The 27,786-nt window shown below is 59.3% G+C and overlaps 1 protein-coding gene and 1 non-coding gene across 5 annotated transcripts; both read left to right on the top strand.

Moving 5' to 3' along the window:
* The first annotated feature begins 351 nt into the window (after positions 1–351).
* On the top strand, positions 352–27,781 carry AP1B1 (adaptor related protein complex 1 subunit beta 1). 4 transcript variants are annotated; one of them, XM_087768542.1, is made up of 24 exons: positions 353–401; positions 6,407–6,522; positions 7,912–7,974; positions 9,048–9,153; positions 10,967–11,102; positions 11,910–12,155; positions 13,016–13,206; positions 13,775–13,996; positions 15,379–15,499; positions 15,715–15,810; positions 16,874–16,989; positions 17,783–17,948; positions 18,843–18,941; positions 19,315–19,574; positions 20,024–20,225; positions 21,160–21,180; positions 21,515–21,544; positions 21,660–21,806; positions 22,344–22,489; positions 23,051–23,180; positions 23,773–23,857; positions 24,380–24,466; positions 25,236–25,390; positions 26,654–27,781. In XM_087768542.1, exons 3-24 carry the CDS (start codon positions 7,938–7,940, stop codon positions 26,726–26,728), a joined length of 2,874 nt encoding a protein of 957 aa, XP_087624668.1. In that variant the 5' UTR covers positions 353–401; positions 6,407–6,522; positions 7,912–7,937; the 3' UTR covers positions 26,729–27,781. The 4 variants fall into 4 exon arrangements, with proteins under 4 accessions (XP_087624671.1, XP_087624668.1, XP_087624672.1 ...); XM_087768545.1 differs by lacking the exon at positions 21,160–21,180 and having other exon boundaries at positions 352–401; XM_087768543.1 differs by lacking the exon at positions 6,407–6,522 and having other exon boundaries at positions 354–401.
* Positions 22,593–22,697, top strand: LOC148054412 (small nucleolar RNA SNORD125). Its single transcript, XR_015707264.1, has one exon. It is a non-coding gene; the product is annotated as a small nucleolar RNA SNORD125 (small nucleolar RNA).
* Positions 27,782–27,786: the final 5 nt, after the last annotated feature.

Here is a 27,786-nt window from a genome sequence, read left to right as displayed (position 1 = left end):
CCAGCCAGCAGACGGAGCCCAGCTGGCCAATCAGCACGGCTGTAGCCCAGCTAATCAGCATAGAAAGAACTCTGCCAATCAGCAGGTACCGCCAGCTGGGCTACCCTACAGGTAAGCAGAGCTCAACCAATCAGCAGACAGCTACATAATTCTAGCTAATCAAAACTCAGGTACATAGAGTCTAGCCAATCAGCAGCCAGCCACATCCCGCCCAGCCAATCAGCACTCCCTCAGCACCGCCCCGTCTCCATCCCCGTCCCCGCTCCCGCCCTCCGCCCCACCCACCCGACATTATCCCCGCCCAGTCTCCGCCCACCCCGCCCTAGCCCCGCCCCGGAAGCGCTCCCCCGCTCGGCGCTCACTTCCGCTGGGCCGGTGGCAGCGGGCGGCGGCGGCAGCAGGTACGGGCTGGGCCGGGCCGGGGGCGAGCCGAGCCGAGCTCAGCTCCAGGCGGCCCCGCTGCCCGCCTCGCCCCTCCCCTCCCCGGTGGCGGGGGCTGCTGGCGGGCTCCGGCTGTGCGCACCCCGGGCTGGGTCCCCCCACTGGCGGGCTTCGCTCCGGCCCGGGCCGCCCCCCCCCCCCCCCCCCCCCCCCCCCCCCGGGCTCGGACCTTTCCCGCCCCCCTCGGCCCGGCCTCGCCCCTCGCCCGGGCGCGGCTGCCCACGGGGCCCCCTCCAGCCACGAGCCCCGGCTGCGGCCTCCCCCGGGCCAGGGCCGCGTCCCGCCCCGCGGTGCCGCCGTGGAGCCCAGCCCCGGGGCCGCGCCTCCCCCCGTGCCCCTCTGTAGCTCTGTGTCCGGCCCGGGTGGGTGCGCGGCGTCAGCCCCGGAGCCCGCTCCCCTCCGCCGGCCCTGCCACCCCCCGCAGCACCCGGGGGTCCCGGAGCCCCCGGCGGGCAGAGCCCGTTGGAAGCAGGGGTTTCCCTGCCCGCTGGGGCTGCGAGGCCCGGGGCGTCCCCCTTTGCTTGCCCTTGGCCCTGACAGGTACGGCCCGAGCGGCCCCGGTGGAGCCCGGACAGGGCAACCCCTCGAGGACAGGAGGGGACAGGACTCGAGGGCCAAAGGGCGCACGGAGCTCACTGGGGGCGGTGGGTGGCTGTGGAAAAGGGGAACCCGCTCCCTGCCTGCCGCTGCTTTGGGTGGAGCAGGAAACGCTTGCTGGGCTGGGGCGGCTTTGGAAAAGCCGTCCCTGCCGTGGGCCCGCCGTCGGTGGCCGCTTCTTGGGGCCCAGCTTCCACGCCGTGGCTCAGAGCTTCCCAGATCTGTGGGAAGAGGTCGGTACCGGGCTCCACTGAGATGTGGAATAAGCTGGGAACGGGGCACGGATCAGGCAAGGAGGTACCCGGGGTGATACCCTGTGCTTGCTGCCTCCTCTGTGAAGCTTTTAGGTGGGAAAAAATCCCCAAACTTCATAAAAAGGAGCCTGTGAAACAGCTTCTGCCTAAAGGAGATGTATTATAGGTGCGCCTTCTCATCCTCTGCAGGTGTTTCATGTTGTACAGAGTTTGCCACAGTTCTAAAACTTGTCGGGGATCCCCCTGCCCTGTAGCAGCGGGGGCTCACACGGAGTTTTGCCGTCCGCTCTCGCGTGGGATGTTAAGTGGGTGCCTTGGATAAGCAGCTGGTTCCGTGGTTTGCTGCCCCCCAGGCCTGGCCGCGGGATCGTGGGCTGCTCCCGCGCCGCTCAGGCAGCCAGGCTGAACGGACCTGGCGCTTCGGGACCCCGAGGGGCTTTCCAGAGGTGTCAGCCCGTACTCGGATCCCGCCAGGCTGAGAGCTCTGCGGTGGGAGGTGTCTGGCCTCGGAGCCCGGCTTTCCCAGGAGAAGAACGTCCCCTCTGCAGCGGGAAGCTGTCGGTGGGGCTGATGCTGCGGGACAAAGCTCGTCTGTGCGTCCCGACACCTCCAGGACGAGGCCCTCGGCATCTCTGAGGGTGCTGAACGGGTGTTTTGGGAGGGACGCTGGAGGGGTTATCCCTGCTCGAGGTGATCTCTGGGCTTACGCTGCTGGAAGTCCCCCCCGGCTCTGCGGAGCGCGATGCTTTGGGCCCCGTGGCGCTGGGATCCCTGCGTGCGGCTTTGCCCGGTAGCGTGTGGTGCCGGAGACGCCTCGGGACTTCCCTTTTTCTGTGTGTGGGCTTTAGTCCCCAGTTATCGGTGGGGCTGCATTGGTTGTGACTCGTTTTTAATGTGTACGGCTGCGCTCGTGGCCCTTCTGCCATCTGTGTTAATTAAGGGCCAGGTGCCGGAGCTTTGGGGCTTCGCTCAAGCGGCGACTTGGCAAACGAATTGATCTACCCTGATTTTGGGCACCTTGCTCATGCCATGGTAGCTTTGGCGGGGCTTTTAACCTGTAGTTATTAAACCACGGCACCTTAACCTGTTGGTTGACGGGAGACGGGACCCTCTTGGGTCGCTCAGGCTTGTGGGAGGATGCGCTGGCTGCCGCCCCGCGGGGTTCGCAGACCCTCGTCTGCGCTCAGCGCCGCTGTTTGTTCGCGGCCCCTCTCGTTACAGGAGGTGCGGGATAATTTGCGGTGTTCGCTGGCTTTGGGCAGTTCCTTTTTGGGGGGATGCTGCGGGGTATTTTTACACCTTAGGGGGGAGCCGCGGGATCTTGCCGGTCCTTGGGGTTGGGCGGCGCGGTGCTGGGTGCCTGCGCTGTGCTGGGGTTGTGCAGGCACGCTGTTTTGCAGCAGAGCACGGCCTGGCCGTGGGGTGGGACAGTCCCGGTCCCTTCGGGGTGACGCGAAGGTTCGAGCCGAGCTCAGGACACGACAGCAGGCTCACAGCCCCACGTTGCTGCATGCTGCAGGGCTCGTGTGTGAGCTAAGACTGGCTCAAGTTAGGCCAGTCCTTAGGAAAAATATCTTCCTAGGGAGCGTGCGTGGGGCTGGTGTGAGCCCGTGGGGCTTTGCGCCGGCTGCGGGGAGAGGCGTGGGGCAGAGGTGGGGAGGAGCACGGGGATGGGAGCTGCGGATGGGATGCACCACGTAACGCTGCTGTGAATAAGGAGGAAAGAAGAATTGGGTTCCGCGCGAGGCTCTTTAGCTGCTGGCTCTCGTATCCTCAGCTGCTCGTTCTCCTCTTCCAGGCTTGGGTTTTTATCTTCCCCCACTGGTGTCTGTGCCTGGTCCGGAGGGTTTATTCGCCGAGGACATGCAGTGCTGCTTGGCAGTGTGGGGGCCGTCACTGCCTCGTGCCTTCCTGGCCTTTTGTGTTGGCTTGAAATTGGCTCATATCAACAGAGAACAGTTGTGTGAAGTCCCCAGGGCTTCAGTTACCCCTCTCAGTATTTAGGATTTTTTCAGTCTGCCTTAAGTTTCTTTAATTATGCCAACTTACTGGGTTTTACTGATCCACCTCCTGCCCTCAAGTGCTTTATTTGCAGCTGCGGGAGGGCGTGTTACTTGCTCACAGGAGGTTTTTTTCCCTGCTAACCCTCATCTGACCCGCTGTTTTCTAGGTGAGCTGTCTCCTAGAAGCTTGCCCTTTGCGTTCCCGCTCCTCTTTGCCTCTCCCTCCACTTCAGGTACCAGCACGTACCCCCCAGCACGCCGGGGACGTGTGTTTGCGCAGGGCTGGAGCGGATGCATCTCCCTGCGTTTGCTTCCTTCCTTCCCTTCCCGCCTGCCTCGTCAGACCCTCCTGAAGACGCGCGCCAGGCTGGGTAGATCAAAACTTACTGTCAGCCCATAAGCTCCTGTCCTGGGCTGTCACAGAGTCTGTAGAAAGATCGGCGGAGCTACGGCGAGCCCTCTCGCCGTAATAACCAGGCACCCGGGTTGTCCTGGGCACGGTTTAAATGCTTGTGTGATGCTTAGATGACTCGTTCCTCTGGAAGAGCGGCAGCGGCGCTTTCCCTGCATCCCTTCCCAGGTAACGGGTCTCTGTTGCTAGAAGCTGAAGAACTCCTGTCAGCAGCATCTCAGCCTCCAACAATGGAGGAATTGCCCTAAAACAGGGCAGTAAAAGTAGCTGGGGGTCACTAACGAGTTCTCTTCTTCCACTCTCTGTAAGAGGAAATGAGTGGCACCAGCAACAGCTTATTCAGCATCGTGTTGTCCCTGGGAACTCGCTGGCAGCACCCACCTCGGCGAGAAGCACCACGCTGTGTTTGTTGCTGTATCTCGGGTTTAGGAGCATCTTATTCACCCGGGATGGCTGAATTTGGGAGCGCGCTGGCGTGGTGGCTGGGAGGAAGGGAACGGCTGAGCTCTGCTGCATTGCCAACCCGAGGGCCTGAGGTGGAGGAGGGGGCTTGTGCCGTGCCCATTTGGGCGCGTCACCGAAATGCAGGGCCTGGGAGGAAGGTGCTGTCCTGCCTTCAGCCCCGTGAGCTCCGCTGCAGGAGCACCGGGTTCTCCTTCAGCCTCAAAGCACTTCATGAGCAGCAGCAAAATCAGATGCTCCAAACCATGGGGCTTCCTCCAGCTGGGCCACAGGCTCCTTGGTGCTGCATTGGAGGAGCAAAATAACCTCATTAAAGCTGTGTCCATCAAGGAAGGTGTCTGTAGCAGCACCCAGCAGGACCCTTCTGCTGTGCGTTGCGTGAACGAGGACGATGCTTCCCACCCCAAGGCAGGTGGAGGGGGAGCGTAGGAGGTAGAGCGGCGTGGCCGCTGTCGTGCCGGGGGCCTCAGGAGAGCAGTATTGCTCTGGGTCTTCTGGGGCTCCTGAATTTAGTCGTCCCAGGTGAATAAGATTGGTTCGGAGAGCCCCTTTCCCCCCAGCAGCTGGTGCAGGGGGGCTGAGCGGGGCTGAGCAGTGCTGAGCTCCCCACTTCTCCATCTCGCTGAGCCTGGCAGGCGCAGCCCATGAGGTGAGAGGTGCGGGAGGGATTGCTGGTGGCACGTGCTCTGCTTTCACCGTTAGCAGGGGCTTCAGAGAGGAGATCTCCCACCGCACCTTGGCTGGGGGGACCGAGGCAGGAGGCTCTGCAGCAGGGCAGGGGTCGGATGGCGCGGGAGCCCTCGCGCCCTGGGGTGGCAGATCCAGGGTCACGGGGAGGGTGCGGGTTTGTGCCGCTGCAAAGGCTTGTCCTCAAAACTGAGGAGCCCAAACTAAGTGCAGGTGAGCTCTGGGTGCTTCCCTCCAACAGCCAGATGCCATTTTGCTACCAGATCCTTACAAACGCTTTCAACCCCTCGAATCCAGTTTGCAAGACCGGCTTAAAATAACTTTGGCAAGAAGATAGGGTAAAATTTGAGCCACCACAAGGTCAGGGGCTTTTTGTCTTCCTCGTTTTGTTGCTGCTAATCTTGCATCCTGCTTTTTCTGAGGGCTGGTGCTGCTCCCGGGAGCTGCTGATCCGCTCAGCTGGGACATCAGTGAGTGCTGGGACGTTTTTCCCAGCCTGGAAGGGAGCTCTGTGGGAATTGCTGGAGCAGGGGGAGCAAACGCCCGCGCTCAGCTCCTGGCTCCGCACCACGCAGTGAGCGCTTGCTGCCATCTCCCTACTCATTTTTGCTTGCCGGGTGGAGGGTGTTGAGCAAGGGCAGAGTATTTGCAACTCGCCATAATATCTCTAAACAATCAGATCTGTCCAAACGAGATGATTGAGGCTGTTGGCTCTGAATCTGACACCCCCTCCCCTGCTCCTCTGTGCCAGAAATCTGCCTTACTTACTGTCGGGAGAGGGGACCCTGCCCCATCCGTCCCTTTGCCCGGTTCAGGCTGGACAAAGACGTGTGTAGAAAGAGATGGGGTAACGCAAGAGCTGCTCTGCAGTCCCTGAACCGTTTCCTTTGCTCTCCTTAAAACTGGAGCCAGGCAGCAGCGTTGGACCCTGCCCAGGGGCTGAGCTTGGGGGAATTCACCTTCAGCAGGGCTGTGCCAGCGGCGGTCGCGTCTCAGGGCTGGCAGGCAGCCCTGCCTTGTCGCCCTTGGTTAGCCCAGAGGGGCCGCACACGGTGCAGGTGCTGAGCACCCAGCTTTGGCGGCTGTTTGGAGCCTCGCTCGGCCTCTCGTCACCCTGCTCGAGGCGCTGGGTTGCTTCAAGTCTGGTCCTGCCGCTGGGGAGGTTGAGGTGTCGGCATGGGGAGCGAGGGTTGCGCCTTAATTCTCCAGCTCAGGCTGGAGGAGGCGACGGCATTTTGCTTTTTGGAGGCTGCTGTTGGCACTGCAGGGCTTAAAGGAGCGGGGGAGATGGGTGGCCGTCTCCATCTCTGGAATTAGTGGGGTTTTGGATGGCTGAAACACCCGCTGCAGTACCCGGGGGCTCTGGGAAACCGGGAAGCCGCAGGAAAGCAGCAGGCGTGATTCATGTCTCTGAGCCGGCTGCAGAAATTCCCTGGTAGGCTTCAAGTTTGCTTTCTAGGCACTTCTGCAGAGCAGGGCTGGCTGACTGCGAGCCAGGTCCGTGAAATCGGAGGGACTGCAGTAAATCCTCCTTCCTCCCTCTCTTGCAGGACGGGATCTGCAGTGAGGCGCAGAGAGCTGCTGCGGCGCAGCCTGGGAGCTCCCGCTGTTTGCTGGAGAGCCATCGACCTAGGGGGGGGAAAAAAAGGCTCTGAATAAATCCCAGGTAACTGAAGCAGGGAGGAGTGTCGTGTCTTACACGAGGCTGCCCGGGAAGTGGTTTGCTCACGGGGCGGCCTCGGCAGGGCTGGGGTGGCACGGTGGCAGACTTGCCCCCTCTGTAACAGCATTGGGACCGTGCTGCCAACACCCAAAGCGAGCCCCGAACCGATGCAAACTCTTTCTCTCTTACTGCCCGCCAAGCTGGCGCTGGCTGTGTGCTCTGCCCCACAGGCTCAGCCCCCAGATTTTATCCAGATTTTCTTTTTATCCCTGTTGGAGATCGCTATCCAGCTTGGACAGGGAACAGAGGACACAGTTCCTCTGGCCACATCTTGTGTACTTGCAGGGGATTGCTGCATTTGGCTTTCAAGACGCTCATTTACATTTTAAAACCATTTGCAAGCTCTTTTTCTTTTTTTTTTTACTTGGCTTTGCTTTCTGTGCTCCTGCCCCTCCAAACCAGCAAGGCCACTGCGGGCTTTCAAGGACGATCCTCCGGTTTCTTTGCTGTTGAAGGAAAGATGGGTGAAAACAGCCGTAAAAGACAAATCCCCGCTGACCTTTATGAAGGGCTATCTGCTGCCTGCACATCGGCCTTCCTCAGCCTGCCAAGCTGTAAATCTGCCCTAAACTGCCTGAATTATATCATATAGCCCCAAGCGCAGGGCGGAAACCTCGCGCCCTTTGAATTTAAAGCAACACTGCTGGAGCAGGGATGGTTTCTGGAAGAGGCTGCTTTTGATCTTGCCGGCGTGTTTGGTCAGGCGCTGCAGACGCGTGCCCCCCTCGGCTGTGCTCTCTCCTTGCTCCGGCGTTGGTCTGAGCCTCGCCTTTTGCTCAATTCCTCTTCCCATCCCAGAGCTGTTCCCTGCGTAGGTGTGAGGGAGGGCTGGGGGTGAATTTTCCCTAGAAAAGTGTTTCTCAGATGGGGAGACACAAACCCAGGGGAGATCACTGAGCCCTTGCGGCAGGGACGAGGGCTGCCCAGCTCCGCGTGGGATGGGGTAAGTGAAGGGGCTGCTGCCGCTGGTGAGAGAAGCGAGTCGGGGCTGGAGCTTGAGCAGGGGTGAACGCTGGCGTCTTCAGCGGCTGCTTTCCTCCTCCTCCTCCTCCTCCTCCACATCCTCGTTAGCAAACCAGCTGATTCCCCACTCATCGGCAGAGCCCGTGGTGTGCTGGCGTGGCTGCAAGGCGCTCGCCCTCCCCGGGGGAACGGGCTCCTCTGGCAGTGCAGGAGCCGAGGACTTCTCTGGGCACTTCATCTCCTTCTGACTCTTCCCATGAGATCCCAAGCTCTTTTGCTCCCCTTGTTTTTCCTTCCCAGAGCTCTCTGTAGCGACCTCCGCAAGGAAACTATCAACCCTCAACCTCTCTGGTCTGCCTCTCTTCCCAGGGACGTGCCGCTAGCTGGACACCACCATGACGGACTCGAAGTACTTCACCACCACAAAGAAAGGTAAGAGAGGGAGCGGGAGGGTCTCACAATTTTTCCCCAAATAATCAGGTTTTGCTTGCAGCAGGGCTGTCCCTGCAGTGGGAAGCTGGTGGAGGTGCCAGCTGTCGTGGGAATGCCCTGAGCCCATGCGGGATGCTGTGGCTGACACCCTGCTCCTCGCTCCGACACAGCTGGGGTGGCTCTTGGGCTGCCGTGGGGTCAGAGCACCTCGTCCCCAGCCCCCTGAACCCAGACAAGGCTGTTGGCAGCTGCGTTATTGGCTTTAGCAGCTCAGGAGTGGCTGCGGGACATGGCCTCTGCCCCAGGCTCCCTTGGGCTGGGACAGAAGCGCTCGGGGTGTTTGACTTAAGCACTTTCCAGACCAAGGAATTAATGTGGAGGAAAGTCATGTGGCATCTTCCTCTTCGATCTGCCTGCCCGGGAGTGAATAAAAAGCTCAGCGTGGCTTTGCAAGGGCAGGAGACGATGCCCTTCAGCTGGGCCTGGAGCCACTGGTTGCCCTCAGTGAGGCGCTGGGTTTGGGGGATTGCTGCCACATGCGGAGTGGGATTTGGGAGCCACCGTCCCTTGTGCGGGCTTGAGGAGCAGTTCCCAAAATCTGCCTGCATTCGCTGCTGCGGGTGCCTGCCGTCATCTGGGCTGCGGTGGGCTCCCCAGGTAGGGGAGGGCCTCCCAACAGCTGTGTGTGGGGCTGGGGCTTGGGCTCCGCTGTGCGATAACTGTCCCACAGCCAAAAATACCTGCCGAATAAACCCCGTGTCCTGTGCTTGAGGTGTGGGGTGCTTGTGCTCATCGCTCCTGCAGCATCTCCCATCCCTAAATCCCTCTTGGGGCTCTCCTGGGGCTGGAGAAGCTGCAGGGACGCACCAGAACGCTCATCTCTGTTTCTGTGGATGAGAGCTGAGCCCCCAGAGAGGCCCTGGCCCTCGGCGAGACATTTGGGAAGTTAAATCCCCTTTTCCAGCTCCTGGCACCCTGGAGTGGCCAGGAGGTGTGCTCACCCTCCCCTGGGAGCAGCACCCAGCAGAGGAGTGGGTGCCCCGTCCCCTAACCCCCTTTTCCCCTTCGTCCAGGGGAGATATTTGAGCTGAAAGCCGAACTGAACAGCGACAAGAAGGAGAAGAAGAAGGAGGCCGTGAAGAAGGTGATAGCATCCATGACTGTCGGCAAAGATGTCAGGTGCGTGGCTGTGCTGTGGCGGGGATGCCTGAGCCAAACGGTGCCGGGAGGGTGCCCAGGTGGCTTGTGGGCTTCTCTTTTCCCCTGGTGCCTCCGAGGGGTTTTCGTGCTGGCTTTCATCTCGGGCGAAGACTGAGCAAACTCCTGGCCACAGCTATACCTCCTGCTACGGGAGGAAAATGTTTGTGTAAGCGTGGCCATCTGGCAGGTGGGGGCTTGCCTGGCTTTGGTAGTAATCTGGCTAAAAGAGGATTGGTCTGGCTACGAGCTAAGTTTGTTGGGATTATTGCCGCTTCCTTCTAGTGTTACTAAAAACAAGCAGAAACCCCCTCCAAGCCTTTATGGCAGAGGGTCAGTGTCTCTGCCTCAGTGTCAATAAGCTTTTTGCAGCCGCTCCAGTCCAAAAGGTCGGGCGGCTGCTTTTCCCTCTTCTCCTTTATCCAGCTGACCGAGCAGCACGTGGCCGCCCCAGGTCCTCCTCCCTGCACGGACCTGTCCCTGCACACCCTTGGCATTACACACAACGTCAGCACTTTGCTTTTCATGGTGTATTTGAGAGTAGATGGAGGAAAACCACGGTATGAGCTCTCTATTTGGAAAACTGTTGCGTCCCCAGCTCCCAGAGCACTCGCAGCAGCAGGCGGTGCTCTGTCTTGGGGCCACTGTGGAAAAGGTGACACCGGACATGGCAGGGACTTGCCTGAGGCTGGTCAGCGCTCGGCAGAAGCTACATCGATTGGAAAGGAAATATCGGCTGTGGCAGCCCATTTTTTTGGTGTGTGTGTGTATTTTAGGCTGCAAGAAAGCAGTTTTAAGTTCACCCCTCCCTGGGAGGTGCCAGGACAGCTTGGTTTAGCCTGGGGTGAGAACAGCTGAGGTGGGCGCCAGCTCTGCCGGCAGCAGGAGCTCTGCGAGAGAACTAGCAGCGAACTGGATTTGATCCTCAAAGTGATGGCTGGGTTTGCAGTGGCAGAGAAGCTTCCCGGAGCCAAGGGACATCTGTCAGGGTGGGATAACTCCTGCGTTAGCCTTCTGATCTTGACTGCTTCTCCTAAGGTTGTTTAATAGTCTAACTGGGCTGTCTTCATCGTCTGTGGTGAGACGGTGTCTGGCATCCCACAGCTTTAGGGTGTTTAGCACTCGCTGGGTTCAAGTTTGGGAAGGGGAAGCCCCCAGCTCTACGCAGGCAGCTTGGCAGCTCCGCTCCGTCCTAGCAGAGCATTCTTCTGCTGCAGGGCTCGCCTTGGGGAGCGGGGCTGTTCCTTACACCCGGTCCTCTAACGTGATGCTTCTAGCGTAGGACATGGGGCGAGCGCTCAGTGGTTTGCAGCAGGATGGGTTTAATGTCTGCAAAAGCAGAGGACGGTTTTGGTAGGCCTGTGCAGAAGGCAAGGGGGGAACGGCTCGTCTCCCGCGTCCTCTCGCAGGCGCCAGAGGCTTTCGTACCGTCCCATGACGGCTGGGTGGTGTTGCACCTTCTCCCGGGGCAGTGGAGCCGCGCTGGAGCTGGGATACAACAGAGCCGTGTGGGAGAGCTCAATTTCTGTCCATTAGGGGCCGTTTTGAGCTGCTCTTGGTACAGATCTGTAAAGAAAAACCCACTGGGGATGGGTGATTTAGCCACATCTGCTGCAGGGTGGGCTCAGGTCGTGGGAGAGCCTGGGGTCTTCGGGCTTCAGGAGTGGGTTGAGCCATGGGAAGGGGATGGCCACGTGCCTGGGGAAGCGTGGGGTCCCATAGGCAGCGGCGTCTCCTTCCCCTAGCTCAGCAGCGTGGCCGTATCCTGCCTTCACAAAGGTGCTTTGTGTTTCAGCGCTCTCTTCCCGGATGTGGTGAACTGCATGCAGACAGACAACCTGGAGCTGAAGAAGCTGGTCTACCTCTACCTGATGAACTATGCCAAGAGCCAGCCGGACATGGCCATCATGGCTGTCAACACCTTCGTGAAGGTGAGAGGAGAGGGCTGCGTGCCTGAGAGCTGCACACTGCAGCAGGTTGATTCAGCCTGCTACGTTCATCCCTGCTTTCATGCGAGGCCACCACACTAAGCTGCTATGTACCCTGCTCCAAAGAAAGGAGCATGGGCAGGTTTCCAAAGCCTCTCTCCTAGGGAGCAGGGGCTCCCCTCGCTCTAGATAACTGAGCAAATCTGTCCAGTAATGCAGAAGAAAAGCATTTTCTTGGCAGCCGTACTGTGCCAATTGCTCTGTCAGTGGCAGCTTTGGTTGTGGGCAGCTCCCGTGATTGAGCTGCCGTCATGTGAGCTTAGACACTGAAGTCTCTGCAGCTGAGAAGGCCTTCATGATCTTCCAGTTGGAGTTGGGAACTGAAGAGCATGTTTGTTAGGAGCCAAGATATTGCCAAAGCACTTTGTGAAAAGGCTTGGTGGGCATTAGAGGGAGTTTTGTTTTTTTAGGAAGGAAAAAAACCACACCATAAACCCAATAGATGCATTTCCCAGCTCAGGTGGCCGTTCTGCAGGGCAGCAGCTGATTTCAGACACTTGGTGTAAGTGACTAAGACATCAGGTTCCTGGAGGTGTGTTTGGAGTGATGGTGTTAAAACCCTGTGGGTGCCAGATTGCAGAACAAGAGATCAAACCTCTTTCTTGGGTGACTTATTCTTTAGAGCTGAGTGTTAAAACCTCTAGACTTCAGGTGCCCAAACGAGGCTGGAGGTCCTGAAGCCACCACTGATGCCTGTGATTCAAGGAGAAGAGGCCCTGGAAATCTCACCTCCTTCTCTCATCCCCACAGGACTGCGAGGACCCAAACCCTCTGATCCGGGCTCTGGCTGTGCGGACCATGGGCTGCATCCGTGTGGACAAGATAACGGAGTATCTCTGTGAGCCCCTGCGGAAGTGCCTGAAGGACGAGGACCCGTACGTGCGCAAGACAGCAGCCGTCTGCGTGGCAAAGCTCCACGACATCAACGCCCAGCTGGTGGAGGACCAGGGCTTCCTGGACACCCTTAAGGACCTCATCTCAGACTCCAACCCCATGGTGATTGTTTTTTGCCTTCTCCGTCCTCTCTTCTCTTCATCCGAATGGCAGTAAATGCTCTCCCTTCATCTTTATATGCTGACTCCTTTCCTCCCGTGCTCCCCTTCACTCTCTTTTTGGTGCTTAGCAGACAGCTTTTGGGGACAGCTGTTTCTGAGGGCTGCAGGCTATGTTCCTTGTCCTGTAACCTTGGCTCCTGGATGGAAGATTTCCCTGATTCCTTGTCAGTGCGTTATTAGTCTGTTCCCAGTGGGGAGGAGGCTGCCCCAGCCAGCTCGGAGCAGGGGGATGGTGGCAGAGGGGAGCTGATGCTTGGCTCTGGTACCACGTAGTTGGTGGCTTTGGCCTCTGGTGAGGGTTTCCTAGCAGCTGGGCTTTGGCCAGCGTTAGTCTCCCTGCCGTTCCCCAGGCGTGAGAAACTTGAAAGCCTGCTTTCTACAGGGTTTCTCTTCTCCCAGCCTTTGCTGCTCTTCAGATCTTGCCACAGGCGTAGCAGTGAGCCCAGGAGCTGCCGCAGAAAGTGATGGGGCTCCACAGAGCAGCCCGACTGCCTGGGGAAGGGGAGCAAGAGCAGGCTTCTCCGTGCCGGGCACGGGGCCAAGGCTGACTCTGGCTGAACATGTGCGAACTGTTGGAGATGTGGCGTGGGTGGTGGGACCGTGCTGGCGGTGATTGCTCATCTCCTGAGGATCAGCTGGTGGGGAGGAGAAGCTGGTGCCCAGATGTCGCTGGGATGCAAGGTGCCGATACCGAGAATGCAGCTCATCCGCTTGCACCAGCTTTTCCTCAGGCTGCTGAACTGCATTTGGTGTCACCTAATGCTTGCTGTCACGTAACACGTGCCCTGTCCCCTCTGGCAGGTAGTGGCCAACGCAGTAGCGGCTCTCTCGGAAATAGCAGAGTCTCACCCGAGCAGTAACCTCCTGGACCTCAACCCCCAGTCCATCAACAAGCTGCTCACGGCCTTGAACGAGTGCACCGAGTGGGGCCAGATCTTCATCCTGGACTGCCTGGCAAACTACATGCCCAAGGATGACCGGGAAGCCCAGAGGTGAGGGAGGCTCTGGGTGCTGCTGGGGCTGCGATGGCTTCAGGGCACCGTGGACTGGCCGGAACGGGGCTGGAAAGGGGAGGAGGACAGGCAGGTATCGACACTGCCCGTTCTCCAAATATCTTCATCCTGCTGACCCTTGGTGTCCTGCTGTGGGAGGTGGGACAGCAGGCATCTGCCAGCCACCGTGCCTTGGGCACAGCCACCTGGGGACTGCCCTGGTCCCGTAGTGAGCCCTGTCCCCTTGCCGGCACGGGGGTTGTGCTTCTTGAGCTGCTTCAAAATGTGGCCTTACCCTGCCGCAGGGGAGGACAGGCACTAGGGAGCTCGGAAAGGGGGGTCACTGCAATAGGGTTTCGTAAAGGCTGGGAAATAACCATCATCAGGGCATTTAAGAGGCAGTTCAGCATCTCTTGGGAAGGCCTTATGTGCTGCTCAGCTGTCCTGCTGCAAACTCTGCCACTGCTTTGTTCTTCTTCGTCGGTACTGGCAGCAATGTTTAAGCAGGGAGACGGGTTGTGATTGTTTTCTTTCCCTTCTCCTTCCCCCTCGCCCCTGACACCTCCAGCATTTGCGAGCGGGTGACGCCCCGGCTGTCCCACGCCAACTCGGCGGTGGTGCTCTCGGCCGTGAAGGTGCTGATGAAGTTCATGGAGATGCTGTCAAAGGACCTGGATTATTACGGCACGTTGCTAAAGAAGCTGGCCCCGCCACTGGTCACCCTGCTCTCCGCAGAGCCCGAGCTGCAGTACGTGGCTCTCCGCAACATCAACCTCATCGTGCAGAAGAGGTGGGTGCCCCGGCGCGGCAGCAGGGACAGCCTGGCTCGGGCTTTCCGTCTTCCCTACGGGCACTGCTTCCCAGTGCTTCAAACCCTCTGACTGCAACAGTGTCGGGGCTTTGCCGGCACAACCCATCGTATGAGTTTTTTTCCTTCTCTATTATTTAAAATCCAAGGGCTGGGCACAGGAATCATGAGAGTTAACAGGCAGGGAGCTAAGCTGGGATCTCCAGGAGGGGTTTATTTTAATTTATTGTTTATTTGGGGCAGCAAAGGATGGAAAGGCAAAAAGCTGAGTCTTTGGTTTAGTCATTAAATGTCTAGTGAGGAATTTTCATGAGATCAGCTTGTTTCTATGTAATCATCCTCTTTGAATAAGTGCTGAGAGTCCTTTTGTCCCTTTGCTGATCTAAAATTGCTGGTGGGCAGGAGGTGTCTGAGGCCCCACACGTGGCAGAACTGGCCAGCTGGAGAGCCACACTCCGCAGTGACAGCCGCAGTCAGATGATTTGTTGTCCCACCAGTTATCGCCGTAGTTGTCTATTAAAAATAGCAGCAACTTCTGGGAGAAGTGGAAAGCAATTAGTGTCCCTGGGAGCGGGAATGTGGAAGGCAGGTTGGCTCCCTGGAGCTGGACCTGGCCTGTCCCATCCCCAGCTTAGAGGATGATCTGGTGAGAAAGGTCCAGCCTAGCCCTGGGGTCTGGGTTTGTGTCCATGCTCCCGCAAGACGTCCCTTCCAACCTTGGCAAGACAAACGTCCCCTGTTGCCTTGCGTCTGGGCTTTGTTTGCGGCAAGGTTGTGCTCTGTCCCCTGCGTGCCAGCAAAGGGAAGCCAAGGGACAGAGCCCGGGGGGGGAATAATCACGGTATCTTGGATTCCTTGGCATTGAACAGGCCCCCAAAACCTTGTGCTTGTGGCCAAGGAGTCTCGTCCTCCTGGCCCAGAGCTGCTCGCTGTCCGGCTCCAGGTTTCCCCAGCTTATGTCCTCGGTGTCCTCAAGCCTTCGCCATCCCAGCTCCGGGAGCGATGATTCATGCTTGTAGCTGGCTAATGGAGTCACAAATTTGCACGGACTCGGGGCGTTAGCTGGCTGCAGGGTCAGGCGAATGATCCCCATCTGTCTCCTGACTGGTGTGCAGCTTTCTGGGTAGGACAGCTCCCTTTCTGCATTGCTTTGCCTGCTGGTCGCTGCCAGGGTCAGAGCCTGGAGGTGAGAGCAGAGCTCAGATCTTGCTTCTGCCACTAGAGAAATCATCAGATAGCAGTGTCGGGTGTCCAGAAAGCTCTGGAGAAAACCGTGGTTTCTAGAATATTTCTGATGTCTCTCTTTGTGGTCAAAGTGAAGGAGCGTGCATATCCCTTAATCGCTGCCTCTCATTGTCCTCCAGGCCTGAGATCCTGAAACACGAGATGAAGGTGTTCTTTGTGAAGTACAACGATCCCATCTACGTCAAACTGGAGAAGCTGGACATCATGATCCGCCTGGCTTCCCAGGCCAATATTGCTCAGGTCAGGGTTTGCCTGATGCTGCTGGGTGGGCACCAACGGGGGCGTGCAGGGGTCTTCAGCCCTGCGGGGAGGGGATTTGCCTGAGAAATCCTAGACCCAGCTTTGCAGGGTGCTGATGGGAGCAGCTCTACCGTCTGCTTCTGCTGGGTTGCTACCCTGCTTTGCTGGTGGCTTTTCTTGCAGCTGGACTCTCACTGTCTTGTCCCCTCTGTCAGGTGCTGGCAGAGCTGAAGGAGTACGCCACGGAGGTGGACGTGGACTTCGTCAGGAAGGCGGTTCGAGCCATCGGCCGCTGTGCCATCAAGGTGGAGGTGAGGGCTGGGCCACTTTGGGTCCCGATGGCAGCTGTGGCTCGACAAGGCATCGCTCTCCAGCACATGTTGGATGAGCTGGAGGTCATCCCACCCCAGGAGTTAACGCTGCCCTGACAAGCTAGAGCCTTCGTGGGCCTGGGGATGAGCCACAGTTGTTCCGTGGGGCACGTACAGGGCGTAAGGAGGGTGTTTCATCCCCTTCCCCTTTGCCACTGGAGCTGTTTTAGGATCCCTGCCCTCCCCGTGCTCCGTTGCAGACCCAGCTGCCTGCAGCTGTGCCTGATGTGTTAATGCAGCGGATGATACGAGTGCCTTGTTCGGGGACCTAAGGGAGCTAATCCCTTACTGAGGGGCCAGGAGGCTTTGCTTCCCTTCGGGGATAATTAAAAACCTTTGCTGTGGCTCTGTGTGGCCCAGGTACAGGCAAGGTTCAACAGCTTTCAGCCAGCTGATATTGCACCGTGTTTACCGCAGAGCATCCTCAATCACGTGAGACAAACAGCTCGACACCAGCAAGCCAGGCGCTGGCGAGAGGCAGGAGGAGACATGCTGGAGCTGGCTCAGGCTTTGCCTCCCACCGGGAGCTGAGCTGGCCTGGCTCTGCCACTAGAGCGATCCCTCCCCTCCGCAGCGAAGCCAGCCTCTCCCAGGGGGATTTATTGCCATGACATTAGGTGTTTTTCCCTGTTAACACTGAGCTGTGTGGCTGTGCAGATCCCAGCTAAGGCGAGATGCTGCTGCCCTGGCAAGCCGAGGTCTGGGCTCGCTGCTGCGCTCCTGCACCCAATGGCCTGAAATGCATCCCGTGGGAGCAGGGAGCAAGCAGTGTCGGGGGAGAGAAGGCTCTGGGAGCGTGCAGGGGGGATGAGGAGGAGCCAGACCTGGATTAAAGGGGCAGGAAGGGGAGACCACACTTGTGCATCCCCCGTTCTGGTTGGAGTTGGGTTTGGGGGAAGTATGGAGGGGATAAAGCAGCAAGGAGGGACGGTGAGAAGGGCAGTGGAGGCTTTGGATGGGGATGTAAAAACATCGCTGCTGACTGACCAAGTCCCTCCGACAGCAATCGGCCGAGCGCTGTGTCAGCACCCTGCTCGACCTCATCCAGACCAAAGTAAACTACGTGGTGCAGGAGGCCATCGTTGTCATCAAGGACATCTTCCGCAAGTACCCTAACAAGTGTGTGGCAGTGGACGCTTCCGGTCCTAGACGGGCGCTTTCTGCCCCTCTGTGCTTGGGGGGGCCCTACAAAGACCTGGGCAAGGGCCGAGCTGCTGCTCCCTCCTGGTGCGATGGTGGGTGTGAAGCCACCTGGAGCCTCCCTGCAGCGAAGGTGGCTTTGGGTTTTTTGCTACTGGGGGTTGTGGTCACCAGTCAGTGCTGCCCCAAGAGTTAAGCTGGGGGCAGGAAAACCATCCCCAGCCCGACGGTGGCCGTCCCAGAGACCCAAACAGACAAAGCTGTCGGAGACTTTGAGGCCCCTTGTGTCAGCATGAACAGTCTCTGGCTCTTAATTTGGCATTCCTGATGCCGGAGCGAGGGCGGTGGGAGGAGAGGGGAGTGTTCCAGCTGAGCCAGGATGAACGGGCGGCTGCGTGATCAGGAAGTTCGTGTACAAATAGTGGTAATAAATACTAATGAACTGAACTAGCAATGGACTAATCTGCACAAATAATCAGTGACTCAGGGCTGCTGCAGAGAGGACAGAGGTCGGATGAGCGGGGCTGGGAAGTTAATTCAGAGGCAGGGCTGGCGAGCAGAACAGGCTGGAGAGGGATCGGCATGGACAGTGTCATGCCATGCCACAGCCCTGGGGAGAGGGGACAGCCCCAGGCAGGTGGCAGGGGCTCTTGCTGGTTCCCTCAGCGATGTCCTGGTTCTGCTGAGGGTGATGGGACGTGGTTTGGAGTTAGAGTGGAGCTGGGACTCACGTTTCTTGCTTCTGGTGAATGTGTGTCCTCTCCTCGGGAAGGTATGAGAGTGTGATCGCCACCCTCTGCGAGAACCTCGACTCTCTGGATGAGCCCGAGGCCCGGGCTGCCATGATCTGGATTGTGGGAGAGTACGCCGAGCGGATCGACAACGCCGATGAGCTGCTGGAGAGCTTCCTGGAGGGCTTCCACGATGAGAGCACCCAGGTGCGGTGGGACGGGGGGACGGCCCCCCATGCAATGGGGGGGTTCTGGCCACCAGCAGGACCAGCTGGTTGAGGGGTGACACCGTGACAAAGCTTGTGCTAATCGGAGTGTAACGAAGCAATTTGCTCTAGCAGGGTGCTCTTGCAGGTGTGCGGGTCAGTGGTGTCCCCGCAGCAGCTTTGGGTGTAGAACGTGGCCCATGAAATGCCACCACGGTGGTGTCCCAAGCGCCTTTCCTCCTTAATAGCTGGGAAGGACCCACTGGTCATTCCTCTGTGCCAGGACAGGATCAGCCCTTTGGAGCTGGAAAATGGAGTCAGACGGCTGAAACGAGCAGAGGGACGTGCCTGCCCCTTCTGCCAGGGCAGCTGAGGCCAGTGGTTTTGCCTGTGGAAATTTTGGGGGGTTTCCATCTATGGAAACTTCCTACAACCCCCTGTGCAAAACCCCATGAAGCTAAGTCATGGTGAACAGGGGAAAGTCTATAAATGCAAAATAGCAAAGGCAGCGATCCTGGCTGCCCTGTCTCAGGTCTAAAGGAACCATCGGAGGTGAATTGCTGCTGCTTATCCTCGGGAAAGTCAGAGGATGCTTTGGCCTTCGCCCTTGTGGGACCGCGTAACCTGGTCCCGAGATCTTGCCCAGTAACCTCTGTGTCAACCTGTGGCTCTGACGGTGTGGTAATCTGCTTGAAATGGGCTGCAGACCTGGCTGGGAGCCACGTGGGCTGCCCTGACACTTGGGCACTTAAGCGGTCACTGTGTGTTTGGTCCCTTGAAAGGCAGGTTGGGGTTACATCCTGGCAGCACGTAAGGGAAAAATTCACGTGTTCTTGCATAAAAATGGTGTGAGCTGCCTCTCTGTCTCCCTCTAAGCCTGTTTGTCTGTCTGCAGGTTCAGCTGCAGCTGCTGACGGCCATTGTGAAGCTGTTTCTGAAGAAGCCCACTGAGACGCAGGAGCTGGTGCAGCAGGTGCTGAGCCTGGCCACGCAGGTGAGAGAAGAGCTTCCCATAGGCTTCGTCTTCCCCGCCAAGGCAGCGGGAATGGCTTGGTAATGCAGTGCCCATGACAGGAGGCAGATAATTGGAGCTTAATTCTGGAAAAGCTGGCAGTTAAAGTCCTGGAGAGGAAGGACGTAGTCTACCATAGCACAGGAGGCATCTTGTGCTGTTCCCCTGCTAAGGCTGGTGTAGCAAAGCCTCTGTACACCAGAGGTGTGACATAAATAGCTTTAACTTTTATCCCCGTGATCCCTTTAATACTACAGCAAGACTTAGATAGGGCCAAGATGCTCTGAGTTGCTATTTAGTAGCTGCAGCTTTCCCTGCCCGATGGCTTCAGCACTAACCCCCGTGCTTCCCGAAGGACTCCGACAACCCTGACCTGCGGGACCGCGGCTACATCTACTGGCGCCTGCTCTCCACCGACCCCGTGGCTGCCAAGGAGGTGGTGCTGGCGGAGAAACCCCTCATCTCCGAAGAGACGGATCTGATCGAGCCGACGCTCCTGGACGAGCTGATCTGCTACATCGGGACGCTGGCCTCTGTCTATCACAAACCTCCCAGCGCCTTCGTGGAGGGGAGCAGAGGGGTTGTGCACAAGAGCTTGCCCCCACGAACGGGCTCGTGAGTATCTCCGCTTCCCCAGGGTGACTCCCAGCTCCGCGCAGGGACTTCCAGGGCTGGATCCATGCGATGGGCAGGTCGGATGCTGAGCCAAGAGGCTGTGGGGCTGCCATGGCTGCACACAACACTGTGCAGAGCTGGCTGTGTCCGTTGAGCTCGGAGCTGAGCTGAGGCCCCCCTTCCGAAGGGGAGGTTCCCCTGTAGGAGCAGGGCTGTATAGATTCAGTACTGTCCTTACAAGGCTGAAGGAGTGACCTCAGACCTAAGTGGAAGGTGATGTCAATGAGAACTTGTTGAAGTGTTGGGAGCCATGCTAGGACAGGGTGTCTCTTCGAATGCTTGCTGCGAAGCCCAGCTGGGTGACCCGCAGCCCTCATGTCTCCAGTGGGACCTGTTGGCTCAGCTGGAGCTCCTCAGCATCTCATGTCTCTCCCTCACCCTTTCTTTAGGAGCGAGAGCGCCGAGAGCCCTGACACAGCCCCCTCAGGGGTGCAGGCAGCGGAGCAGCCAGCCGTCATCCCCACTCAGGGCGACCTGCTGGGTGACCTGCTGAACCTGGACCTGGGTCCCCCGGTGAGCGGGCCTCCCATCGCCACCTCCTCTGTGCAGATGGGCGCCGTGGACCTCCTCGGAGGTGGCTTGGACAGCCTGGTACGTTACAACCCCACACGCTCCTTCCCCAGTGGCTGGCTGCTCTGGCAGCATCGTGCTGGGCTTGATGCTGGCTCCGGTCTGGAGCTCCTGGGGATGGGATGGGCTTGTCCACCTGGAGACACCTGGGCTAGTGCTTTCCTTCTACAGCTGGTGAAAATGGAGGGGCACTGCACCCCGATTTATCCTGTCTTCGTCAGATGGCTGGAGTGGGGCATGGGGTTAGTGCTCCTGAGTGCCTTTTCTCTCGGTACATGAGGTCTGTGTAGGTGCTCCCGCTGTCCGCGCTGTGCTGCAGGGGTGACTCCTCTTCCTGGGTCCCCTCTGAACCCCAGTTAACCCCCAGAGACGCCCATTAAACCGCGCTGTGGGGTCGAGACGTGCTCGCTCACAGCCTGCAACTATCTCCTGCGCTGGGAGATCTGGAGGTGACAGCTTGTCCTCCTGGGAATGCAAACCAAGCAGCGGTTTGGCCACAGGGTGAGGAGGGATGGAAACCTCTGCCTGGTTGGGACTGCCTGCCCTGCAGGTGCTGGTGATGATCTGGGCTTCCTGAAGGAAAAAAAGAGTTTGGAGTTTTCTCCACTGCTCGTAAAAGCCAGCAGGGATCCACGAGGAATGGCAGCATTGCTGTCTCTTCGCCTGCTGCCTCTCCTGATCTGTAATCCCCCAAGAGCCGCCCTGGCTCTTTGTGGACTTGTGGAGTTTGGTAACGGGCCAGCACTGAGGGCAGGGACGAGAGACCCTGGTCACGCTCTGTCCCCAGGCTCCAGGGCAGCCATGGATGGACAGATGGACGGGTTGGCAGTGCGGCAGGACTAACCTCTCTTCCCTCCTCCCCTTCTCTTGTCTCTCTGTTTTTTGTCTCTTCTCTCCTGGCTTGTCTCTGCATGTGGCTGGCTCTTCTCTCCACCTTGCCTGCTTCTGCTTGGAGATGGGGGACGAGTCGGAAGGGGTATGGATCAGCCCTTTTCTTAGCTCTCTAGACCACGCGTGGCCCCGGTGCCCGTGCCAGCCCCCCGGTGCCCCTGCACCCTTCCTGCAGCCTGAGCCCTTGTGTTCGGTGCCCCAGTGACACCTCACTTCCCTCTGGGGACAGCCAGGCCCACAAACAGCTCCTGGTACGCCAGGTCTGGGACCAGTGGAGCATCCTCGCCGACTCTGGGCCCTCGCTAGCCCACACTGATGCTTTTAGAGAGCACCCGTGATACAGAGCGTTTTGTGGGACTCCTGTGCCCTTGGCGCGCTGGCCCCTGCCCCTGCTGATGCCCCTTTCTTGTCTTTTGCAGCTGCGAAGTGATGTGGGAGGCAGCCCTGCTGTGAGTGTGCCCTCGTGCCCAAACCCCTCTCTCACCCTCTGCATCCTCCTCCTCCTCCTCCTCCTCTCCCCTGCCCCGCAGTGCCCCGCATAACCTGCTCCCTTGTCCCCCACAGATGGGTGGCGGCGGCAGCTTCGCACCAGCACCCAGCACCGCGATGCCTGCAAACCTGGGGGCACCCCTCGGCAGCGGCCTGGGAGACCTCTTCGACCTCACCGGTGGGGTGGGAACCCTGTCGGGATCCTATGTGGCACCCAAAACGGTGAGTGGGACAGCCGAGCCCCAGCCACCGGCTACTGGAGCAGCTCAGGGCTGCAGCATTAAGATGGGCAGAGACCCCCTTGTGCCCGCTCCACGCTGCAGGGCCTCCCGGGGGGAGGTGGAAGACAAAGCCCCTTTTCCTGGCGTGGTAGCAAGCTGAGCGAGGGCAGTGGTCTGCAGATGGAGAGGACGTTACAGCGCTTGCCCGGGTGCGGGGATGCGGGGCAGAGGCGGTCTGCGTGTTTCCCCGGGTGGCACGGAGCCCTCGGCAGAGGGGAGAGCAGGGATCTAGCAGGTCACGGCTCTGATTTTTGGGGCCGTGCTGTTTCCCTGTGTGTGGGGTGAGGTTTGGAAGACTCGGCAGCAGCATCCCACAGCCCTGGCTGGGGTGAGGGTGACTGTGCCCATGCCGACTGTGTGTCGGTAGCCGTGAAATTCTCCTGGTTTACAAACACCCTGCACTGCTCTGCCAGGCTGGAGAGGACCGAAGGGTTTGCTTTGGGTAAAACCCCAAGGGTTTCTTGTCTCCTTAACCCAGGTCTGGCTCCCTGCCATGAAAGCCAAAGGGTTGGAGATCTCCGGCACCTTCAGCCGGCAGGTGGGCTCCATCTCCATGGACCTTGTGCTAACGAACAAGGCTCTGCAGGTCATGTCTGACTTCGCCATCCAGTTCAACCGCAACAGGTGAGGTCCCTCCGGTGAAGGTGCTGCCTGACACCTCCGAGCTCAGCCCTGGAGCGGCTGTGTGTGAAGAGTGGGAGGAAGGGGCTGTGAAATGGCTGCAAGGGCTGGGAACGGCCTCGCATGATGACCCTTCTCTCTCTGATGGCTGTGGTGGTGATGATCATCAAACCAAAGCCTCTAAGAAGTTGACTGAAGAGACTGTTCCTCTGGGGTCTGAACACCGTCCCGTTATTTGTCCTCCTGGTGAACCAATGCTTCCATTTCCCTCAGAGGGCCACAACAAAGGATGGCCCTGAGGGAATGAGGCAGGAACGCTAGAAATGGGTGTGAGTCTGTGTAGGAGGAAGGGGTGTGAGATTTTGGGGCTACCTGTTATTGCCCCAGGGTGGGCAGGGCAGGAGCCAGCCTGGTCCTGGACTGTGCAGGGGCAGCAAGATGAGCTGGGGCATTGCTGGGGTCTGGGTAGAAGAAGGCAGGGAGTCCTGAGATTGGCCCGGAGTGGGTGCGCAGTGCCTTCTGCCATCGTCTGCTGACCCCCTGCCCTCCTGGGGTGTCCCCCAGCTTTGGCCTGGCCCCGGCAGCTCCTCTCCAGGTCCACGCGCCCCTCGCTCCCAACCAGTCCGTGGAGATCTCCCTTCCGCTGAACACCATCGGCTCAGTCATGAAGATGGACCCCCTGAACAACCTGCAGGTGGGGAGCGCCCGGGCTTCTCCCCTCCTGGGGAGCTGGGGTTGGGGTAGGGGGTGCCCTGGGCTGGGTTTGCTCCCTCGGGAGGGAGGTGTGACAGCAGGAACCAGACAAGAAGAAACGCTCAGCTCATCCCTCTGCTCTCAGAGCTCAGTCTGACTCCACTTTGACATCCAGCCCCACGCAGGCTGCTCCCTGCGCAGAGGAAGATCCTTGCTGACAGCGGCAGAGCCGAGCCTTGGCTGAGCATCTGCTCGCAGCATCCCAGCGTGGGGGTAGACTGCGGAGCTGTAGTTCCCAGGAGGGAGCAGGGAGAGCAGGCTAAGGGGGTGCAGCCCTGGCAGCTCCCCCATTTCCCCAATATGCTGGGGACGGGGCATGCCTGGGAGCGCGCTGGCGTGCGGGGTGTGGATGCTGGCCTCTCCAGCTCCTTCAGGCAGCTGCCAGTCTCTTGCCTCTGATGCTTGCTGGGTGAGACCCCGCTCCCAAGGGATTGGTGGTGTACAGTGGGATGGGATGCGATGCTCGCTTTGGGAACAGCTCGCCTGCTGTAGGTCGGAGGAGGTGTTGATGTCCCTGTGTCCTTCCATCCCAGGTCGCAGTGAAGAACAACATCGACGTCTTCTACTTCAGCACCCTGTACCCGCTGCACATCCTCTTCGTGGAGGACGGGAAGATGGGTGAGTTGGGGTGCGGGTGGCTGTGGCTCCTGCAAGGTGCACTTCTGCCACCGGTCTGTGGGTGCCTTCCCAGCCCCTGAAATCCTCCTGGCCATGTTTCCAGCCCTGGGGAAGGAGCAGGGAGCCGTGGGGAGCCAGATGCCCCTGGCAGGCTGGAGCAGACAGGGACACTGCCATGCCAGCATGACCAAGCTGTGGCTACCTGAGATGGCCCGAGCCACTTTCTAACTCCTCACTGCCAGGGAGAGCTTCCCTCGCTGCTTATTTTGCCTTCTGTGGCACTTGTTAGTCTCTTCCCTGAGCCAACGTAGCTTGAACACCCCCCAAAGTGGGTAGATTTCCTGCAGCTGGGTGAGGCTGGTCCTGGGTGGCTGCTGGAGGGGGAGGGTGGCAGCGTGGCAGGGTGAGATCCCTTCAGCCACCAGTGATGTGGCAGTGTGGCCCGTGTCGTACCACCCTTAGGAGGTGGAGGGGGCGGCCGGTTCTGTGGCTTCACCGTGTCGGTTTTGTTCCTCGCTGCAGAGCGGCAGATGTTCCTGGCCACTTGGAAGGACATTCCCAATGAGAACGAGGCCCAGTTCCAGATCAAAGACTGTTCTCTTAACGCAGGTGGGTCCAAACCCTTCAGAAGGACCTGGCTTGGCTCACGGCTGGCTGCTGGTGACCAGCTCTTCCCAGTTATCCCAGTCCAGGCTGCAGGGAGATGGGAGATCCTTTGCCCTGTGCCCACCCGATATCTCTGTCTCCAGGAAGGAGCTGCTGCTTTGCTTGCCGTTGGCTAGCTGTAGAAACTTGGCAGTCTCAGAGATGTCCCTGCCATCGGGGACAGTTGCTGTGCCCACCCTGGCATCAGTCTCGTTGCAGAGAAGCTGAACTAGATCGTGCAGCCCTGATGCTGCCCAGGCTCACAGCAGCCTGTCCTGGCCAACCCATGGGCCGGGCAGCGGTCCCATGCTTGCGGGCAGCCGTGGGCAGGGGCTGGGGCCAGGCTCCCTGGTGCCTTCTCACTCCCCCAGCTCCTTCTCCGGAAGATCTGGTGCCAAGTGGGACGTGCAAACCCTGGGCAGGGACAGCCAAGTCCTTTCAGTCCCGCTGGCAGCAGCGAGTTGACCTTTGTGGAGTAAAGCGGGGTGGCTCCGCTTGTGAATTGAGCTCTGGGCTGTTGCCTGCCCTCCCCGGGGAGGACCTGGGAGGCCGGGTGAATGGAGCCCTTCTCCTCGCTGTGTGGGGATGGTGGGTTTTGGATGTGCTGCATCATGGGGTGGGGAGAGAAAGGGGAGGAGAGGAGATTGGGCAGGAGCAGGTCCAAAGGGAGCCGGTGTTCAGTCCAGTGCCCTGCCCCCAGCAGCCCCCGCAGCAGCTCTCTCCTCCTGCGCAGATGCCGTTAGCAGCAAGCTCCAAGGCAGCAACATCTTCACCATCGCCAAGAGGAACGTGGAGGGCCAAGACATGCTCTACCAGTCCCTGAAGCTCACCAACGGCATCTGGGTGCTGGCAGAGCTCAGGATCCAGCCCAGCAATCCCAGCTTCACGGTATGCCTCTTCCCCTGCCTGCCTCCCAAACAGCCCCGAGACGGCTCCGAGCCGAGGCTGCTGCCCACCCTGCCTTCACCGCTCGGAGCTCGGGTCGGGCTGGATGGTCCCACAGCACGTCTGCAGTGGCAGGACCCCCTCGGCTGCTGTCGGTGCCAGCTCCCTGCCCCATGCCTGTCCTGGCCTCCCTCTCACGTGGGGAGGGCGAGACACAGTCTAGTGCTGCCTGCCTGGGCTCTGCAGCAACACTCAGTCTCCGCTGAGCTGCCCTCCTGGCACCGCGGTGGCAGCAAAAGGAAAGAGAGTGGTCCCAGGCCACCGACACATCTGCCTTCAAATAAAAACCCCAACCCCTTCTTGGGGCACCCCTGGCTCTGCCCGTGCGCTGGGCAGCCCAACTGCAGCTGCAACCAGCCTTGGGGCAGAGCTCTGTCCTCGTGTCGGACATGAGCTGTCCCCATGTCCCACTTTTCCTGGCCCGGCCCCTTCCCCACCTTCCTCGCAGCCTGTTTTCTTTGGGTTGGGACGAGCTGTGTCGCCTTGACTCACCTCTCTGTGTATCTCTGTACCTGCTGCCTGCCTGCCCTCGCCGGCCTGCCCGCTGTTGCAGGATTTGGAGGTTAGCAGACCGGATTTTACCCCGGCTTTGGGCTGTCTCTGGCTGCTGCCTGGTTATTTCTCCCCTGATGTTTTCGTCGGAGGTGAACGTTTCGGAGGATCAGGGCATTCCCACCACCCTCCTGGGTTCACTTGGGATGGGGATAGCTGCAAATCCTTATCCTGGAGGATTCCCCGCTCGGCACCCCTGCGCTGAGCTCTCCCCCCTCGCCTGCGGGCTGAGGAGCTAATTGATTTCAGAGTCATTTAATATTTAATCTTTGAGCAAATAACCGAAGGGGGCTTGTACTGCTTAGAATAGGAAGGTGCCTTTGGGGGAACCGTTCACCCTCGAGCTACAGGCAGTGAATCAAACCCCAAGAGACCAAGCGTGTGTGTGCCTCTGCCTGCCTCCCTGCCTGCGCTGCATGTGGATGTCTCTGCTCCTCAGCCGGGCGGGGGGAGCACCAGCAGCCCGGGGAGAGGGAGTTTAGGGGGCTCGGTGCCTCTTAATATCATCTTTTATCCAGCTGAAACAAGGAGCTGGGGCCACCCCCTGCCCTGCGGGGGGGATGCTGCAGCATGCAGGGCTTTGTGCTTTGGGGCTGGCGGCTCAGCGACGTGGGGCGAGGCGCCATGACCCCCTCTCCTCCTCTCTCCCCACAGTTGTCCCTGAAATGCCGAGCACCGGAGGTGCCCCAGTATGTCTACCAAGCCTACGAAACCATCCTGAAGAACTAAGGTGCTGCCGCAGCCTCTTTTCCTCCTCTCCTCCCTTTCCCGCCCGAGGAAGTGGGGCAGGACCCGTGTGCATGTCTCCTCTCCTTCCTGCCAAGGAACCAGCCCCTGGGAATCTCCCTCCAGCCCTGGAGCCCTGAAAAGGGAGCCGCTGCTCCCATCTCTGGCGGGGCTGGGGCGGGTGGAGGAGGGCAGGGGCATCCCGGCCCTGCATCCCTGTAGAAATCTGTCTGTGAGTAATGCGGTGTCCTCCTTGCTGATGTTGCCCCCTCCAGAGCCCTGTTTCACCTGCCGGGTCCCTGTGACTGCGCTTTTTTTTTTTTTTTTTTTTTTAACCGAGCTGCCGCAGGTGGGGGGCTGCTCTCCTCCTCCCCTGCAAAAATCCACCTCCCTGCTGGTGCTGGGTCTTGTGTCTGCCCAGGGTGGTGTCTGGGGAAGGGTTCAGCACGCCTTCTCCCCAGGAATAGCACCCCGGGCCTCGCTCTGAGCCTGTTTGGTGCTGGTCAGCACCCGAAGTGCTGTGGGTTGGGGGGGCTCTTGCTGCAGATCCCCCCTGGAGCCCTGGCTTTGTCCTTCCCCTGCGGCAGCTCCCACCTGGCCCTGGTTTTTTCCCCTGGTTCAGGAGAGCCGTGGGTGAGCCCCTGGCCCTCTGGAGAGGGTCTCCCTATCATGGGAGCTGTTTCCAAAGGTCCCAGAAGGGCTTGAGGATCTCAAATTTGAGCCTGTACTTACAGGTGCGGTAAAAAAAAGGGCTTTTCCAGCCCCTGCAGTGGGGCCGGGAGGGCTCCGAGCATCAACTCACACTGCCCTTCTGCCCGCCTCCCCCGCCTCATGGCTCCCTCTGCTCCCCGCTGTCGCCCATGGGTGCCGCAGAGGATGTGCCACCTTCCCCCCGTGGTGACACTACTCCTTTCTCTCCTTGCCCCCCAAAAAGCCATGGGTCAGCCCTATCTAGAAGCGTTTGGTGCAGGAAATATCTAATATATAAAATATAAATGTATTGTATGTTCACTTGTTTTAAGCGAACGTTGAATAAAGTTGACATCTGCCCACGGAGCTGC

Source organism: Nipponia nippon, unplaced genomic scaffold, assembly GCF_047370975.1.
Source record: "Nipponia nippon isolate SJK-2023a ecotype South Korea unplaced genomic scaffold, ASM4737097v1 scaffold_30, whole genome shotgun sequence".
Lineage (NCBI taxonomy): Eukaryota > Metazoa > Chordata > Aves > Pelecaniformes > Threskiornithidae > Nipponia > Nipponia nippon.
The sequence above is the reverse complement of the archived record's forward strand: the minus strand, read 5'-3'. Positions and strand labels throughout refer to the sequence as shown.